Source organism: Copadichromis virginalis, linkage group LG10 (assembly GCF_057382275.1).
Source record: "Copadichromis virginalis isolate Kocher_CV1m ecotype Utaka linkage group LG10, C_Virginalis_male_GT1.1, whole genome shotgun sequence".
NCBI classification, from domain to species: domain Eukaryota; kingdom Metazoa; phylum Chordata; class Actinopteri; order Cichliformes; family Cichlidae; genus Copadichromis; species Copadichromis virginalis.
Window position 1 is genome coordinate 2,113,845 of NC_140627.1, and position 18,476 is coordinate 2,132,320.

General features: G+C 41.8%; 1 protein-coding gene across 8 annotated transcripts in view; it reads left to right on the top strand.

The window, feature by feature from the left end:
• The first annotated feature begins 10,998 nt into the window (after positions 1 to 10,998).
• The window catches only part of auts2a (activator of transcription and developmental regulator AUTS2 a), a 346,590-nt gene continuing 339,112 nt past the window's right edge, over positions 10,999 to 18,476 (top strand). For all 8 annotated transcript variants that reach the window (XM_085469427.1, XM_085469431.1, XM_085469430.1 and 5 more), the window contains exons 1-2: positions 10,999 to 11,173; positions 13,196 to 13,929. In XM_085469427.1, the coding sequence (XP_085325553.1) occupies positions 13,642 to 13,929 (288 nt within the window). In that variant the 5' untranslated portion in view covers positions 10,999 to 11,173; positions 13,196 to 13,641. The remainder of the gene's footprint in view (positions 11,174 to 13,195; positions 13,930 to 18,476) is intronic.

Genomic DNA, 18,476 nt, shown 5'->3' on the forward strand with positions numbered 1-18,476 from the left:
GGAGAAGTCTTTGGGGCTGCAGGCGTGCCGGTGAGTTTCCCTGTCACAAAGGTTGTAGAAGTGGTTTTGGAAGTGTGGGTCAGAGATTAGATGAAATCTAATAATCCCCCATATCATTCCTCAAAGCACGAAACAGCCGTGGTTAATGATGAATGGCTTATTGATCATAAAGAACATTTTTCATGACCCGAATTGCACCCAGACCAGCTCTGTCAAGACCCGACAACCTGCAGTATTTCTAGCCTTGTTGCCAGATTGGACCACTTTGTTATCCATCTGTCACAAGCAGTCTATCAGTTTGTTTTGTAGCTTGCCATTCAGAGCGCACTCCTGCTGAATGTAAGTGTCAAGATACAGCAGGCCCATAATCGATGCCCTTGCCTTCCTCAATGAATTTATGATGCCACGTGGGCCTTTGAAATCCTTCAGAAGTATCCTGTTACCTCTGGGCCGCTAAGATGCCTGCGTGTAATTACAAGCTGTGATCATAACCTACAAGCTCAGAGATAAAGAGCAAAAGGATGCACCATAAACTTTGTATAAGATCTGAGGCAGATTACCATGGCAACCTAGGTACACTTTTAAAGAGTCCAACTCGGTTACTTTGCCTCAGGAACATGATATTCAGTGTAGCCGTGTTAATAGAGCTCATCAGAAGCACTTGTTTCCATAGCAGGTTTTTAATGAACTTTGTGTTACATCGACTCCTGATGTTTTACGGCTTTTAAAGAAGAAAGCTAATGAAAGAGTTTGACATTAGCGAACGCGAGTAAAATGATCTGCTACTTTAAAACAAAACGGAGCAAAGCGAAGCCTTTGTTTTGTGTGTGCTGCTTATTGCTCATTAGCACATTGTCAGGAAACCGTTTCACCATCTCAACACAATGTTTTCATTTTTTAGATTTGTTTGCGTCATTTTTTTAATCATTTGAAAGATGATTAAAATCCTCAAAGCACTGGAACCTGACACTTCACTGTTTTCTTAACGAGCTGCCTCGTTCATAGTATGTAATGTGTTACGATACCTACATGAATAAAGTTAAAGAATAAATAATTAGTGACTTCGGTAATGGGATTGGTCAGAAGCCTGGATTTAAAGACTGCAGGAGAGTGGATTCTAAATAATGAAATGCATTTTACTGTATTTTTTCCAGCAGCTGACCTGTAAAGAGATAAGAGTGCATAGCCTCAGGATGTCTGATTTACAAACACTCATTCAGACGTTTTGTGCTGTGTGGTCGTAATGTTGTGGCTAATCACGTAAAAGCCCATCATCAGACTAAATCTGGGCTGTCTACAGTTGCTTGGCTTGAGTGGGTGTCACTGGCTTGTTTTCTATGAGCAAACCACTTACTGCCGGGGACACTGGGGTTTGCATAAAGAGTCTGCAGCGGGAGATGGCAGCTGCACCGTCAGCCGTTTTACCTCGCGCCGATGCGTTTGAACAGACGACGCCAGGAGTATGAGAGTCATTTTTCATCTGATTTGAGAATTCCACACTCAGATCAGTGCGCACGGGCGTTACAGTGTCCACCTAGCCAGCAGAAACAAAACCTGTGAACCGTGTACCAGTTTACTCAGACAGCAGCAAGGTCAGAGGCACTCGACTCGCTCACAGTAGCTCACTCTGCAAGGCCTTCGAAACAAACAAATCCTTTTGTGCCAAAGTAGATGAGAGCAGGTGTTTTCCCATCTTTCCTCATGTGTTGCTTTGACGTGAACATTATCGGAAACATGGCTGTCACGGTGTGGCCACGCCCCGGAGGTTTGTGTTTTTTCTGCTCCTCTATCACACTAAACGTCCCTTTGAGTTCTAGGGAGAACGGTGGGTTCTGTGCAGTTCTGCTCAGGATTTCCTCATCATCTCACGAGTATTTAAGTGCTGCGTCGATTTACTGCCATGGTGATAATCAGGCCTCTTTTGTCTGCTACCTCTGTGTCCGCTTCTAGAGAAAGGACGTTACCCAAGACTTACCTGCCTGCCCACTCTCCACCTTCACACCATTCACCCTTCTGAAAGCCAGCCTGCCCTCCAAAGAGTACGGCAGCTAATGCAGTTCTCCACCTCTTTCCACAAAACGCATATCCACCCTGGCCTCAGCTAACGTCTCCTCTCGTCTCCCACGGAGCTCCCGGTTGTGTCGCTGCTGTCAAAACAAAGTCTCAGTTTTCAGATTTGTTCCTTATTGAGAGCTGGCTGTTTTTTAATAAAACTTGTAAAACTACCAGCAGTGTTTTGAGTTTGCATTGACCAAAATTTGACAGTTTAAAAGTGAAATCATCAGATCAGTAAGACTTCCTCTACTGACTGATTAATTTAATTGATTTATTTTGCAATGTGACATTTTCAGTCATTAAGGAGGAGGATTTCTGTTTCCATGCCTTTTTCAGAGATTCACTTATCACTTGGCAGTGCATCAGTCCTGAACAGCAACTTAAGAGTAGAAGAGTAGAGCTGTGTGTCCATGTGTTTGATTTTTTAATGATTGGAACTCATGTTTACGTGTTGTTTAAATGATTAAACTGATATGTTGGGAGAGAGACTCGATATTTGAATTATAATTGTTCCATTTGCTTTGACCTGTATCCCATGCAAATCCAAATGTAACTTGAAAACAACTTGGTCCAATTATATCAGTCAAACGTCAGTTTAAAAATGTGTTTTTCAGATAAATATAAATTGCACTCCTCCCACCACACAACAACCTGACAGCATCCAGCGCCCGAGTTGTCGTTTATCTCAATAAAAATGAAAGTGTGCTTTGAGAGCAGCTCATCTGAGCTGCAGCGTGCAGCAAAGCAGCCCTGTCAAGACAGAGATATTTTCTGCAGCTGGCATATGGACGAGATCGAGGCTGAGCCAGTACAGATGGAGCTTCTTGTTGCTCCCCATCAGCACGTACCGTCTGCGCAGTCTCGTGGGAATCTCAGTGAAGAGATTTGCTCGGCGTTTAATAAAACTTTCACTGGAACCAAACAAGTGTCACCCTTAATAATCCGCTTTTAATTGCGTGGATTTCAGTTTCCATGTTGTGAATGCGCATTAGTGTGATTGCAAAGACTTGGGGCATTTTAAATTGCCGGTGTTTTTGATTCCACAAAATGGAAAAGCAATGATCAGAATCCCTCTGAAACTTTGAATTTAAACATAATGTAATACTATATATGACTACAGTTGTTGCCTTTGCCAGCTGCTGCCATCCTTCTTTGTCATGATGTATGTGACCCTGTTTTCCTCGGTAACACAACCTGTATACAGCAAGATAATATGTCACACGTCACAAAGCTCAAATCATCTCAGGCTAGTTTCTTGAACATACAGCGTCAACAAATCTGTCATGTCAGCATGGACCAATATCTCTGAGGACGCGTCTGCAGCTCCTGCGGGACTGAAGTGTATGTAACTCCAAGATTTAACATCAGAGTCATACTAATGCACAGTGATCTCGTGTTACGCTCTTCTGATCGACATCTTTACGTATTAATTTACGTTTTCTTTTTTGTTTTACATGGATTGTGTTTTTAAAGGCAAACCATATCATTTGGGCACCAGATCAAATCCTCAGAAGAGAAGTTTACTGGAAAGAGATCATCCTTCTGATCCCCATAATCTGTCTGGGAACAACGCCTCTCCATTATGAAAACAGAAAACAAGCATTACGAGTGTTATCCCCAGGGCTGCCTGCTACTCTGTGCTACATGTGATTTCACTCTTGTTGTGTAGATGTTTTGTTTTGTTAGCAGAGCTAACAGTTTCCATGTTTCTGCTACACTGTGTGTTTATGGGCACATAATGAAAGACATGCTGTAAAAACATAGTCACCCTGGAGGCTTGATTCTGATGACGCCGGCTTCCTCCGTAACGCTCTGCTGTGTTTGGTGGGTCAGTAAATTAATGACTCCTCTCCAGTGATGCAAGCCAAAGGACAGAGTCGTACTGTAGACGTCTCGCCCCTTTTCCCATCTTTTTCCCACCTCCCCTCACTCCTGGGAACCTCCCGCGCCCACCATGCAAGGAAAAACATTACCCATGTTATTTTGTCTTTTACAATCCACTTCATTTAGAAGCTTACAAATCCTTTTAAGGTGATGTTGTGCGCATCGCATAGTTACTGCAGGGGTAGAGGGAGGGATCTCTAATGGTAATACTAATGCGTCCTCTGCCCTGAGGGGAGATGGGCCACTGTAATTGGAAAACAACCCCCCCAGCCTGCGGGAAAATAAAAACTTTTATAAATAAAACCTTTCTTTATGAAAGGCTGTAACCTAATTCTTAACCGTTATTAGCTATTCACTGGAAATTAAACTGGTAAAAAAATCTAATTAGATTTAAAAAAAATTTTTAAATTAAGTCCCCACCTTCTTATCAGCCCGCCCCTCCCTGAGCCCGGTTCTGACGGAGGTTTCTTCCTGTTAAAAATCAGTTTTTCCTTCCCACTGTCGCCAAATTTCAAAGTGTGCCAAATCAGAGTCATCTGATTGGTGGGGTGTTTACCTTACATACTTATTTAAAGCACTTTGTAAATAAAACTGGATTGTACTGTTTCCACACTCTATGTATTCTAGGGTTTGGGTGGGGGCGGTAGCCCCAAGGTTAACAAAAGGACAGGAAGTATTAGGTGACAGGTGGGGGCCTGCATCGTGCAACCTTCAAAGGGAGCCTGTTCAGTGGATGTCAGTTGTAGCTGTGAGTAATGGGTTGGATTTGCTAGCGAGAGAAACTTTGACAAATCAAGAAAAGGTGTAGAATTGCTCTGGAGAAGCTTGTGGAAAAAATGAACGCGTAGGTCATCGTTACAGCGTAAGCTCGAGAAACAAGAACAGACTGCTGAACGAGTGATCCACGTCCGAGGAATAATTTACACACGGCTCCGCACCAGAGCCAGGCTCCGGCTTTAATTTGAACCTTCATTATTTATGAATTTGACATCGTAATAGCAGAAATACTGCAACACATTCCCAACCTCACAGTCCCTCTGAAGACTCCATGACTTCATTATACTGGAATTGAAAACACATGCTTCTCTCAGGCCTCAGTTGTACTCGACAAGAGTAAAGCAGACTGAAATCAGTCTGTTTTATCTCAAGTGGCTCAACTTGATGTTGAACTTGTCGTCTCATGAATTAGCTAGTGCTGAATGTTTCTGTAATTGAGCCGTAGATGTGCTTTTCAAATAACACCATTTCTGTGCTTTGTTTGCCGTGCTCACATCTGACAGCATCTTTAGTTTAAAAAGCTGTATGCTGTTGTTTTACTAGGTCAGCTATCATTTTCAATATTTGTACTTGTCATTCAAAGAACTTATTTGTGGTCCATGTTGCTGGAGATAAACATAGCAGCGTGTTTGCTTTGTGTTATTTTCTGTTTCCATCTGTTTTCATATCATTCCTTGCCCTCGTGTTTGGACGCTTCTTCTGGTGTGTATGCACAGATATAGAAAAGCCCAGCATCAGAGAGAAAAAGAAAGAATAACAGCTCAAGTGCATCGACTCATCTGGTGAAATAATGAATACACGTGTAAATGAACATGCAGCGAAAGGTCATCGTTGGCATTTCAAATGAGTGCGAGTTCACAGAGATGTATTTTAAACTCGGCACGCGTTAAATAAATGCTGCACTTACCTTCTAAGACTTAAAAGAACCCGTGACAGCCAGCTATTATTTGTTCACTTCTTCAACAGCACCTTTTCACAGCAGTTAATGGTGTTACTAATTACACCACCAACCCGACTGTGAGCACGCTCGCGCTGTTCCAGGACACAGAAGTGCAAGAAGCTAAACAGACTCCTTCTGCACACCTTCGTTCTTCAGAAAGGTCGTAGTTATTGAAAATATACTCACAGAGAATGTTCTACTGATAGACGGATTATCAAATAGCTTTTTACTTTTAGCAGCTTTGATCTTGACCAAGGCACATGCTGTACTCTGCTCTGTTGCTCTGATAGCAACCAGTGTTTGATTTTAGTGCATTTAAATCCCCCCAAAACTGATTTTTGAATAAAATCTCAATAAAAACAACTGGCAATGATTTGCTGATGATTTAAACCCTCAATTTAAAATGATTTCATCATACAGGACAAAACAGTTTTTGGAAACTACGTGCTGACTTAGAACTCAGCAATACAGAGTGCATGAGGGGCATGTTTACCACCGTCTCGTCTTCTTCATCACTCTTAGCATTTGGAAACTGATTTCTGTGGTTTTAGAAAGCAAAACGTTTTTCCAGCTTGATATTGAGTTTCAGCTGCTCACCAGTTCAGGACCTCTCTGGTTAGCAGCAGCTCTGGACTACAGACAGGCCATCAGGGTAGCTAAATAAGCACTGAGACTCTTTGATGGCATCATATACTACTCAAAAATCTCTAGATATCATTCAGCATTGATGGGACTGCCATGTGCATTAATACACCCCCGGACCATAACAGAAGCTGGAATTTGAACTGAAAGCTAAAAACCACTTGGTCCCCGTCCTGTTTAAAATGCAGCGTCTCCAAAATTAATTTCAAATTTTGATTGGTCACATTTTCCCTCTTTCCCTTGAATTGGGTTTGGACCCACTGAGGGTGACTGGGTCTTAAATTTGCCAACACAACCGTCCATCTGTTTTGAATGCACTGCTGTCTGAAGGTCCAAATATAGTTCAGTGTGAGCGTGTGGCCTTTGTCTGAACGCTGATGCTTTTAACAGTATTACCGTACTGTGTACTGCAGATAATGAAACTTTAGGTGGAGCAGTTTTGCTCATAAATCGTTGAATTGTTGAAATGACGTCTTTGACAGGATGCTAAAGCTCTCTGCAGTTTTCCTCTTGACTTTTGTTTACGTCCTCCACCTTTAACCTCCTATAGGACCTAGGATCACATTTTGGGTTATTTGGACCAAAATATTCAATTTTGCTCTACGAGGGCCTGATGTCCACTTACGAGAACATTATACTGCAACTGTTCTATCGAAATTTTAAATGAATATCCTCATATGTGGCTCTGATTTTTCCTAAAAACAAAAGTAAGGTAAAAAAAAAAATCTGGTAATTCTTTGTTTTTACATTCATCGGGCCCCAATCAGCCCAAAACTCAAAGAGAAATTAAAAATGCTGCTGTGGAAGAGTTCGGGTCTTAGGAGGTTAATGTTAGCTCTGACTTAGCTTTCACAAAAGAAACTCTGCTGGACCTGAAGACAAAATGATCATTTCATCTTCAAAATATACAAATAAATTCAATTTCCCATTTCAAACATTTGATTGTTTTTTCTTTGCTCGTTTCAGAGGGTTTAAATTGTTTCCATTCACATTTTGTAAAACAACTTTTTTTGAAATAATCAGTAAATTATTTAAAATTGACGTCCTTTCCACATTTCTGTGACGGCGAACGCGAGTCTTATCCAAAGCCCAAACAGTCAACAATGATTGATTGTGTGAGCCGACTGAGGAGCCACGAGCTAAGAGGATTTTGACAGGCCCCATATATTAAATCCAGAGAGGCTTTTCAGTCCACGCTGTCATCATTACAGGTACAAGCCTCACTCATACTGATCTGTATAATCAATCATACTAATTCACTTTCCTGCTTTAAAAAGTAATTTTTCCATTGAAACATATTCACACATTAGCCTGTGGACGCTTTAAATGCTTCTTCTTCTTTTTTTAATGTGACAGTAGAGACGCATTGAAGCTATTCATAATTTAGGTCAGCTTTTAAACAGCAGGTCATGTGCCACAATTTAGCAGCGAGCATGTCAGATGCCTGTCATGTATTGCTTGCACTTTAAGGTCATTAAGCACTTGTAAGGCCTTCGGGGACAAGTCATTAGTGATGAATATTATACCTCCCACACGCAGTGTGTTAGAGACATTGTAGTCCCCACTATACCTTTGATGAATAGCATCAACAAATCCTATTTGCCAAGTGAACACAACAACACAGAACAAAGAGGCAATAGTGCAGCTACACAGATACAGTGGGGTGAGAACTATTTAAAGTAATAAAGGCTATTATAGGGTTTGCTAGCACAGCTGGAGGAGGAAAAGGAATCTCTTTGTTGCTATGAGTGCTCAGGAAATCAAGCTGTATTGCACCCATACTGTCACTACATCCCAGCTGAGCCTTTTCCCTGACAAGACAAGATAAAAAGGATGAAGATGCACAAATGGGATAAAGGTAAAAGCTGGAAATGAGGAGTGTGTGATAATATGCACGATTCTATTTTGTTAATCCGATTCCTTAATTACTACCATCTGCTGTCTGAAGAGGAAAACAGGAAGTTTTGCATTCTGACTTGGTAATTAAAGATAAATACGCAGAAATGCATTTTCAGGTGGCATAATAGTTGATCTGCGATCGACCTATCCCCTCAGCTTCATCCTGTTACAGACTTCTCAGGCTTGTGTGGTGTGTGGAAAATACCTGTGCTATAAAACAGTCGTTATAAAAGCCTGATTGTGTTGGCTTACTGGATTTTGAGTCTATTTTATAACTTTTGTCATTTAGTTCTTGAGTTTATTTTCTTCTAGCGTTTCCATTTTCCTGTGTAAAGAAGCCTGATGATTGAATCCAATCACAAAACAATAATAATGCATACTTCATTCATCCCCGTGGGGAAATTACTCTCTCTACATTTGACCCATTCAGTCAGTGAAGCAGTGGGCAGCCGCTAAGCAGGCGCACCGGGGAGCAGTGTGTAGGGATGGTACCTTGCTCAGGGAACCTCAGGGTAGCCGTTCAGTGGATTCGAACCCCCGACCTTCCGATCACGGGGCAACCACTCCACCTTCTGAGCTATCCCTGGCTCAGGAAGACATTATTATAGCAAGCTGGAGACACTACAGCTGGAAAGAATGATCCCTGACTCTTTCGTTGTGCGGAGAGTGGTGAAGGCAGCGGTCAGCGGTCCGAACCAATTATCCAGATGACTACTTCATACATTTACCGAAAATATTTCCACTTTATCAGCCTTCAGATCCCTGGATCCAGTTTGTTGCGTGGCAGTGAATGAAGCTGTGGAGGCACAGAAAGTTTGGGCAAAGGTGTAATTAAAGCTAATTATGGCACGGCAGAGGAGAGGGGAGAGGAGCACATTTATCTTCCCCACAAGTGAGCAGAGGCTGGGAGAGCTGAATTAGCTGCCTCGCTGCTGCCTCTCCCCTGCCACACCACTCCTCACAAGGACACTCCTCCTGGAAGACGAGGTGGGGTCAAGTGCATGTGTATCCCCCAGCATTATTCTTACAGGCAGATGGGGTCCCTTGGCCACTGGGCGCTGGGAATTGAAGCACTTTAAGCAAGCTCTGAGCCAAGCCACTCAGCCTCTGCATCATTAGACTGAGCTAAAAATACATATCCCACCCATGGTTGGGTGCAGAGGACCAGTTCACTGACTTTCCCCGATTCCTGTTTGTGAGAGGCGTGACATCCTCCCCCTCTTTTCTTTGTTTTTGTTAGACATGAGTTCCATGAGGTTTTGACACTACACCCAATAAAGCTGCTATTAAATTGAATTATTGTTGAATATAGTACAACTTCACACTGTTGTTGCACTGTTATTAATGCTCACCCCACGGTATTAATGGACCTAAAAATCAATGCATGTTGTGGTAATGCTGCAGTGACATGTGCTGCGAGGCATTCACTCGATCCACATTTATGGAACATAAAGCTGCAAATATTAAAGTTTTTAAAAATTATATTATCTGATTAATTATCTGCAATAAAACATGCATTACTACTTAAATACTGATTTTCAGTTGGCAGACAGTGAAAACATCTTCAGCCACCTTTCTGCATCTAAATATAAATATAACTGTGCTCCTAGGTTATGTTGGTGAGGGTATTATTCACCTGGTATGTCTCCATGCAAGCAGAAGACTTTAAAAGAGCAAAGCATGTTCCAGCAGCCATTGTAAATCTCAGCCTGATGCTTGACTGCTTTTCATGAATGACACTGAACAACCTGAGTGAAGTGACCTGAACTGAATAGATTTATTCCTGCCAAATGGTGCACAACCTGGATGTTGAATAACTCCATGTTTTCTTTCTTTATTACAATATAAATGCAAAACACGACACCAACATAATGAATAAGCTTCAGAACCTTTACTAAAGCGCACGTATTGCTTTGACAGCTTATTGGGGCAACACCGTGAGCGCTGGAGACTCGGGACACGCATAATCTCGTGGCCCCACACATGCAAGTAATTGTGTGATTGCAAAGGCTGGGGTGACTAACAACTCAGTGCTGAGAAGCAGCTTTCCAGGGTAAATATTGTCTTTAAATGTCGAAAATATGCTGTGCTTATTTAGTCTTTTATTATTCATTGCCGCTGCTGTAAGGTCAGACACCACCTGCAGTGCTGGTTGGGTGGAGTTAGTTGGCCACAGGTGTCCTTGAAGCAAGAGTTCATACTTTATGAGAACATTGTAGCTAACGTATCTGTCCTGAAGGAGGGGGATAAATAATGAATTATTTAAAATTACTAAATAATTTGGATGAAATAAAGATACAGTCGCTAAACGAATAATAAAAAATTGAGTTGCTGCTTCTCTTCTCAATAAAATCAATTGTGTGGCTTTGTCTTTAGCTTGGTGGGCGTTAACGACCACAGGCTGCTGTTCAATTTAGTATTTAAGCAATTATGCTAATGAATGCATATTTTACCATTTAATGATAAAGTAATGAAGTAATGACCGGACACTTTCTTCTAGCATTCATCACCACTTCCTACTTGAACCGTTCACCTGACGCGCATTTGCAATTATTTTGTCACGCATGTACGATAAAAACATTAAAAATGCGCCGGTTGCAAATCATAATTAAGTTCGGAAATAACAAGACTGTACAAAGTGGCTCCAGCACATTTGACTTGCAGCTAAGTTAGTAGCCGTACTGTATCTTTACCGTTACTCGCAGAACAAACGTCCACGGACAGCACTATTTGCGCCGAGGAGGAAGCGTGCAGCCTGTAAAGCGGCACTGCGGCATCGCCGTATCACTGCGCCCCGGTCTCCCTTCTCCGGGATCCTGAAGCTCGGATCTGGGGAGAGGAGGAGGAGATACCCTATGGTTTTCCTTCGCGGGATTTATTTTGCCAGCTCCAAACCTTCTTGTGCTTTATCTTTATTTTTTCTTTAGTGACTGAAGGCCTTCAACTTGTCCGGACGGTCCCTCCCCACTCGCAAGGGTTTGCAATTCTTGGTTTTGCATGACGTGTCTTGGAGCAAAAGGAAAAAAAAGAAGAGAGAGAGAGAGAGAGAGAGAGAGAGAGGCTTGCTTTTGTTGTGTGTCTTATAGTAGAAAATGAAGCTTGGAGAGCCGGAGCAGGAGGCAGTGCCAGTCCGCTGCTGCTGCTGTGGGCTGGACTGGATTACAGAGCCTGAGATCTTTACTGACAGCACAGGCAGACAAAAAGGGACTGTGAGCTGAGACAAGAGAAAGAGTCTTTGCTGAACTGGAAAAGCCAGGGCGAGTGCTAGGACACAGTTTGTGTGTGTGTGTGTGTGTGTGTGTGTGTGTGTGTGTGTGTGTGTGTTTAAATAAGCGATATTTTGGGAGCTATTTGCACAGTGTCTGTGTGCCATTAGATGAGTATTGGCATGGGGCATCAGGTTAAAGGCACAGGTACTTAAAAAAGGCTTAGAAGCATTATCACGGTAAAGGTGCATTTGCCTTCTTGGGGGTGTTGTTAGAAGACTGAACATGTACTGTGAAATGAATAGCTGTAAATGGTTGATGCACACTTAATTGTTGGCATGCAGGCTTGTTAGTGCCTTTGTTGTGTATGCCTTTGATCAAGCCCCCCAAAATGGTTGTGACTGTGCATGCTTAAAACATTTGTCACTTTGCAGGGTCGAGCAGAGCATACATGCTGCAGAATCCAGATGAGCTCACTACATGACAGCCCGTGTCCAAGGAGACACTGTAAAGTTGAAGATGGTGGTTGACTGTGACAGATTGGTTTTTGGTTTGGGTGGTGATGCAGAAAAGGGTTCATTCCTCTGTGCTTGAAACGTCCACCTGGATTCTGGAGGCTTGGTTCGGTCTGAAGCAGTTTTCTTCAACATACGAATACCATTTCTGTGATGTAATGGATGGGAATTATTATTCTGGACACACTGAGAAGCCATATGTGTTTTGGACTACGATGCCAGAGTGACTTTCTGTGGCTTTAGGCCTAGTCTGCTGGGCTGCTCCTGAGAATGATGTAGAATAGCACTGCAAGCTGTTGAATGTTGCATCCTCTTATTATAAAGCAGCCAGATGCCTTCAGTGTCAGTGAAGGCAGGTTCTGCTAAGCTCTGCAGCCAAACACAGGATAACCTTAATAAAGGGTCGTGGCATTTGTTTAGAGTGTGTAAAACCTCAAACGCGTGTCTCTGTTCAATTAGACCTACTTTTAATTTGTGAAAGGAGAAGTGTAGTCATGTCTGTGTGCCAAGGGGATGTTTTGAAAGAAATGAATGGTGAACTGAAACAGGTTGTCAGGGGGAATCTGTTAATTTCAGCAATTCATTTATGGATGTCTACAAGTCAAAGCTATATTATTCAAGCGCAGCTCCCAAATATTGACTCGTCTAATTTGTCTTTTATGTCTGTTTATGCTGTAACTTTATTATTAGTGATGTTGCACAGTGAAAGTGAATGAAATGTCATTTCTGATGCATGTGAGTGTGTGCCAAAATGTTGATCATTTGCATTAAAACTAATGTAGTGAGCAGACAAATAGAGTATATTGTTCACCTTGTCAGTTTAATTATTGTAGCAGGAATAGTGCTGAAGCGCTGTCACAGAGTTTACATTTGTAGCTGTCACCAGGCCAAAAATAATCCCAGGAAACTTAAGCCATCGTGTAGCAAAATAACACTGGTGTTATATAATTTACACAAGGAGCTCAATCATTTAAAAACACAGTTTATGTTAGAAAACTTGGCAAAAGCTTTTGCGACACCAGTAAAAGAGCACTTACAACACATAATCATCTCATCTCGGGGCTTAATGACCTGGCAGTGTAAAAAGCACTGTATACTCAGCAGATGCAACTAATAAAACATTCATCTTGCATTATGCACCAAGCCAAGAACCTTCTGTTGTAGCATGCAGCACCTATCGGAAAATGGCTCATTAGCTCCAATGCACTGTTGAACTTGCTGAGTGAACATGTTGCAAATGCATGCACTCTCTCTCTCTGTCCATCTTTATTTTGCAGGAGCGTGAGTTTGCTGACCTTGGGTAAGAGCAGTTCCTGGAGAAGAAAGATGTGGCGGCACCTGCTCATCTCATCACGGCGGGGCACGTTCACTGAGCAGACATTTGCTTTAACTTGAAAAGTCCTTCCCCTGGCAAAATCGACAGCTTGGCGATAACGTGTTTAATAGATCATTTTACACCTCCGCTGTAGGATTTGATGGACTGCCTTTGGGGATCTTTTCGTGAAGCCTAGCTGGGTTCACTGAGTCAGTGCGCTTTTGAGTTTTCCATAAAAGGCTTCATCTGTTGGATATTATGATTACCTTGGATCTATCCCACTGATAACATTCTCTTGGATATTGTGGAGATTCTCCTCAAGGGGGTCTTTGCCCAAGTGGAGGTTTAGCAGTGCCGCGTTGGGCCCTCGAAGGCTTTGATTCCCGGTTAACAGGAGGGTTTATTTGGATGCTTCCAATGAAGGACATGGATGGCCCTCGATCTAGTGGTCTCCGGAAGAAGAGGAAGTCGAGGTCCGAGAGGGATCGGGAGAGGAGATCAAATGGGATACAGAACAACCACGTGAAGGGCTCCGTGTTTCGCTTCTCCTCTGACTCAGAGCGGGAGGGTGACAGGGAGCCCTCGTCGTCCCGACCTCGACCTCCACGAAGAAAGCGGAAGGAGTCTACTTCTGCCGAAGAGGACATCATTGACGGCTTTTCCATCACAGGGTTCGTGACCCTCGAGGCCCTGGAGGTGAGTTCTGTACCATGGAGTGGGAGGGGACTTGTTTGCACTTACACATTAAACTCGAGCTGTCAGACGGTGTGTTCTGCTGAATGGATCAGTCAGGTACTTTTGTTTTTAGCTCCTACCTGTGTGTTTGGCTGTGGTGTGAGCTGGTGTTCAGCAGATGCAGGCTGATGTTGTCTGGATGAGTTTTCTTGCAAAGCCTCACACCAGATGAAGTATGTTGAGCTATGGTTGTAGAAGCTGTTGTGCCTTTGTGCGCTTTGGCACGAGAGAGCAATTTGATCCATGTTACAACAGTTTATTCACTGGTGGTAATTTATTATGTGCTGGCTATCCATTTTCCTTGGCTGACCTCCAGTGATATAGTTCTACATTATGACTTGCATGAGCAAGCATTTTATATAGAGCCTAACTGCTACATTTTTCTGTAGTGGCAAGTTACACAATTGTGTGACAAACCTCTGCAGTTGTGGAAATATTCTGCCCTAGGTGTTGCCATTTGTCCATGTCAGTTTTTAGCTATCGCGGAGTCTATTTTGTCGTGACTGTCGTGACTGTAGAATAAGGACAGCGATTGACACGAAGAAGCGTCATGAGGAAACAAACGGCAACAGGAAGTACAGACGTGTCTACATATTCGACCCAAAGACATTTGAGCAGATAGGGTTGCTACATTAACGGGTGGTTATTCTACATCCAGCATTACTGATCTACATTATTAACTTCATTATCTGTCCTCCCAAGGTTCGAGGGTATAAGTTTGACACTAAGGTATGCAGTGCGGTGCTAATCTCTCGTTCACTAGTTTGGTCCATATCAAGGATATAAAGAGTTGTACTTGTCCTCATCGTATCCTTTTGTTAGACAGAGCCACACTTTTCGCAGTTCAAGAGTTGCTTACGGTCATGTTTTTATTCCTCTTTATTCAGAGTGACTCCATTGAACAGTCGTGGGCTCTTGTGCTTCTCTGTGCGTCCTTTCTTTCTCCTCGCTCTGCCTGACCTTCTTTCAGTTGTTCTTTCCGTTGATGTTTTCTGGATCAGTCTGCTAAAGAATTGCTGTTCAGTTTGAGTGTCTGGTTAAAATGACAACAGCCCAGCGTATGTGCATAACAGAAGGCAAACGGAGACCTTGAGAGAACTTCGGTGCAGTCACAGGGCGAATTGGACAATAGCATGTGCCCCCCCCCCCCCCCCCCCAAAAAAACAAACAAACAAACAAACAAACAAATGACTTCAGTGCAACCTGTGGTATAGTACACTTTTGTCTTTGTCAGTAGTAAGCTCTACCCTGTCTGCTGCTGTAGCCATGGTCCAGGTCCCTGAACACCCCCCAAACTGAGAGTTTACTAATACACCAAAAATCTACTAATAGGTTTAATTGGTGCCATTGTTGCAAAGCAAATAATTCTTGGACCAGGTCGATGGTGGAGTGCTGTTTTATTTGTAGCATACACATTTTGTTGTGTTACATATATACACACAAACACGGTGCATTTTTGTGCACTGTGGGAAAAAATGGAGATGGTGAGCTGGTCCTGATGTTTTTAAATAAGAAATGGAAGAAACTCAAATTATTGGTTCATCGAATGTTCAAGAGCGAGAATTTCATGGTTTGATCAGGAGTTGAAGCTGTGTCGCCACCACTTTAGTCCAGGGCGGGCAGTTTGAGCTCTATTAGCAGAGTTGGAGGCACAGAAATCATTTCAGGGACGGCTGAGCCAGAGCAGCGTCTAGCTGTGTGTCTGAGGTAGAATAGGATTATTTTACTGTTTGTATGTTCAGTACCAGAGTGCATTTTGAACTGCAGCACACTTGTTGCCAAACGCAGTAATCTGATTGGTCAGATGTGTTTGTTCAGAACTAAGAAATCTGATTAAACAAGAAAAAAAACCAAAAAACTGAGCTTGGTTTGAAAAATAAATGTTGTAAATTTGTCTGTGTGAGTTGCTGCATTTAAAATAGATTCGTCTGCAAATTATTTTTAATGCACAGAAAAATCACACGCATGTTACACATCTGTTACACATCTGTTACACATCTGTTACACATCTGTTACACATCTGTTACACACGTTTGATCTGTAACTGCTCCTTAAACATCTTTAATAATTTGAACAAGATCTTAAAAATCTTTTTATTTTTTTCAGCAAAAAATAAAAAAATAAAATAAAAGCATAATTTCATTAGCAGGAAGTTAATCTGTTGATATAATCTGTGGCTGATTTTTAAAATAAAAGCCTGAAATAACTACCAGAGTAGACCAGAACGCTTTAAAATCATCACATCATGTAATTACTTACTGGATATTATCAGTGCTGCTTTAATGCTGTTAAGTTATACAATAAAAAAAAAATAGAGTTAATTTTTGATGCTCATAGATATCTCAGATTTTCAAAACAAACTTGTATAATTGAGGATTTTTATCTTCAAGTCTTCAAGTTGTCACATTTTCAAATTTAAATTTGGTTCTTAATTAGTCAAACTAAATAGCTAATAATAAAAATCCCCTTTTCCTTCAGTGTTTTCTGCCAACCTGCAGTTTACTGAAGGTTTCGTTGTACTTTAACGTTTGATTATAACAGATTTATTATCCGCAGCCTCGTCCTGGTGCCTTACGAGAGCCGTTTGCGTAGTTTGTTCATTTATCAGTCTGTTACTGAATTTTAAACAGAATAATGAATGAAAATATTTAAGTGTCATTAAATTAATATTGAGTCACAGCGATCTAGAAAAATCTTGTCAGAGTGGTTTACTCAGTAATAAATATGCTCTTCAAGTAAGAGTAGCAGGAAAAACTAATTATACTTGGTTTGTGTGCCAATTCTAGCAGACAGAATAGATGGCACTATTGAAGTATGCTATAATACTATAATACTTCCACTTCTTGGAGAGCATTAAGTGCAGAGCTTTGTTGAAATGAGCCTCAGATGTAATAATTCAGATGCTGTGAAGTGGGAGAGGTTTATCTTTCTCCTCGGCACTGACTGGATGTAATAACATTTCTTTCACTCTTTGTCCGAGTGTGTTCAGTTCAAAATGTTTGCACGTGTGTTTCATTGGTCTGCTAATTTGTCCCCAACTCATCAGTTAATTTTTAGATCTCTAAAATGTTTTTTTGTTTTTTTTTAATTAAAAAAATGCTAATCTCAGGTTAAAGAATGAATGTAGCGAATATATTAATGAACTGATTGATTAATTGAACACCTCAGGCTGACTGGAGCTGAAGTTTAGTGATTCAGATGTTGAGAAGTTCTGAAACAAGATTTCACTCTATTTTCTACGTCTTGATTCCCCATCTCACACACACACACACACACACACACACACACACACACACACACACACACACACACACACACACACACACACACACACAGCTGCTGACTTTAAATTATGACTGAGAGGAATGAAGGAGGTTTTGATGGACTCGGGTTTGTAAGTCTTCCAGGAGAAACTTTTCGAATGATTGCCATTTCCTGAGGAATGCTTTGATGTGATAAATGCTGCTGGTGAGACTCCTTACAGCTTCTCGCATATGGATAAGACTACTTAGGAAGGATTTTCATGGCAGTAGACATGGTTTTCATTTTCATATGAATAATTAGGCAACATTTCAATCTTAGTGAGAATCTCTGATTTCTCCGTCTCTGTGTTACTTTATCCCCCTTTATTGTTTATTATTGTTTTTTATTAATTTCACACTAGTGACCCCAGTTTGCTTTGTTTGGACCACATAATATTTCGAGCACACGTATATCACAGTCTGGGTAAAGTTAAATTCTGATGAGGTCAGAGCCCTGGAGGTAGATGCCAGTGCGCTCCATCTGTCACCGCGGTGCTGGAGACACACACTGCTCCCAGGCCTGCTTTCAGTGTGCATGCTGATAGCCTAGCTTTAGGAGCTAAGGCTTCATTGATGAGGCTCCTGAGACCTTCAGCTACCAAGTAGCTTTTGGTAGCTGTTGTACAGTATGTGGTTGTCACAGTTCCTTTGTTGTTTGTCGGTGCTCTTCAGTTCGTGTTCGTTGGTACTGTTGTTAAAGGAAGTAGCTGCTGCTTGAAGAAACCTCCCAGCCTTCACCTGCATCAGCTCGTAATGTAACAGGAATGGAGGATGGGCGATATGACCTCAAAATAATATCATCGTATTTCTATAAAACTTGTGATCATATTTCTGATGATATAAGGAAACGATCCAGGTGCTAGCAGCACTATAATGCAATAGCAGAGACACAGCATGCGTCAAGTCTAAGCCCAAATGTAACTTTGGTATTTTTCCTGAAAATTGTCAGTAAAAGTATAACGAGACTGCTCAACACTGTAGTTTAACAGCAAGTAAAGTTCCTGAACCTTGTAACTGTTCAGGAGTTGTTACATAAAAACATTAAAATGAAATGTATTTTTGCATGGGGTGTATCTTGCATTAAGCTTTTTAACCAGCTGCTCAAAGCCCTGTAGTTTTACCATTGAACCACATCAGTAATTTCCATCCACCGTCAGCTCTTCCTGTCTTATGGAGTACAGCTCGCCGTTCTCGGTGGAGCCATTT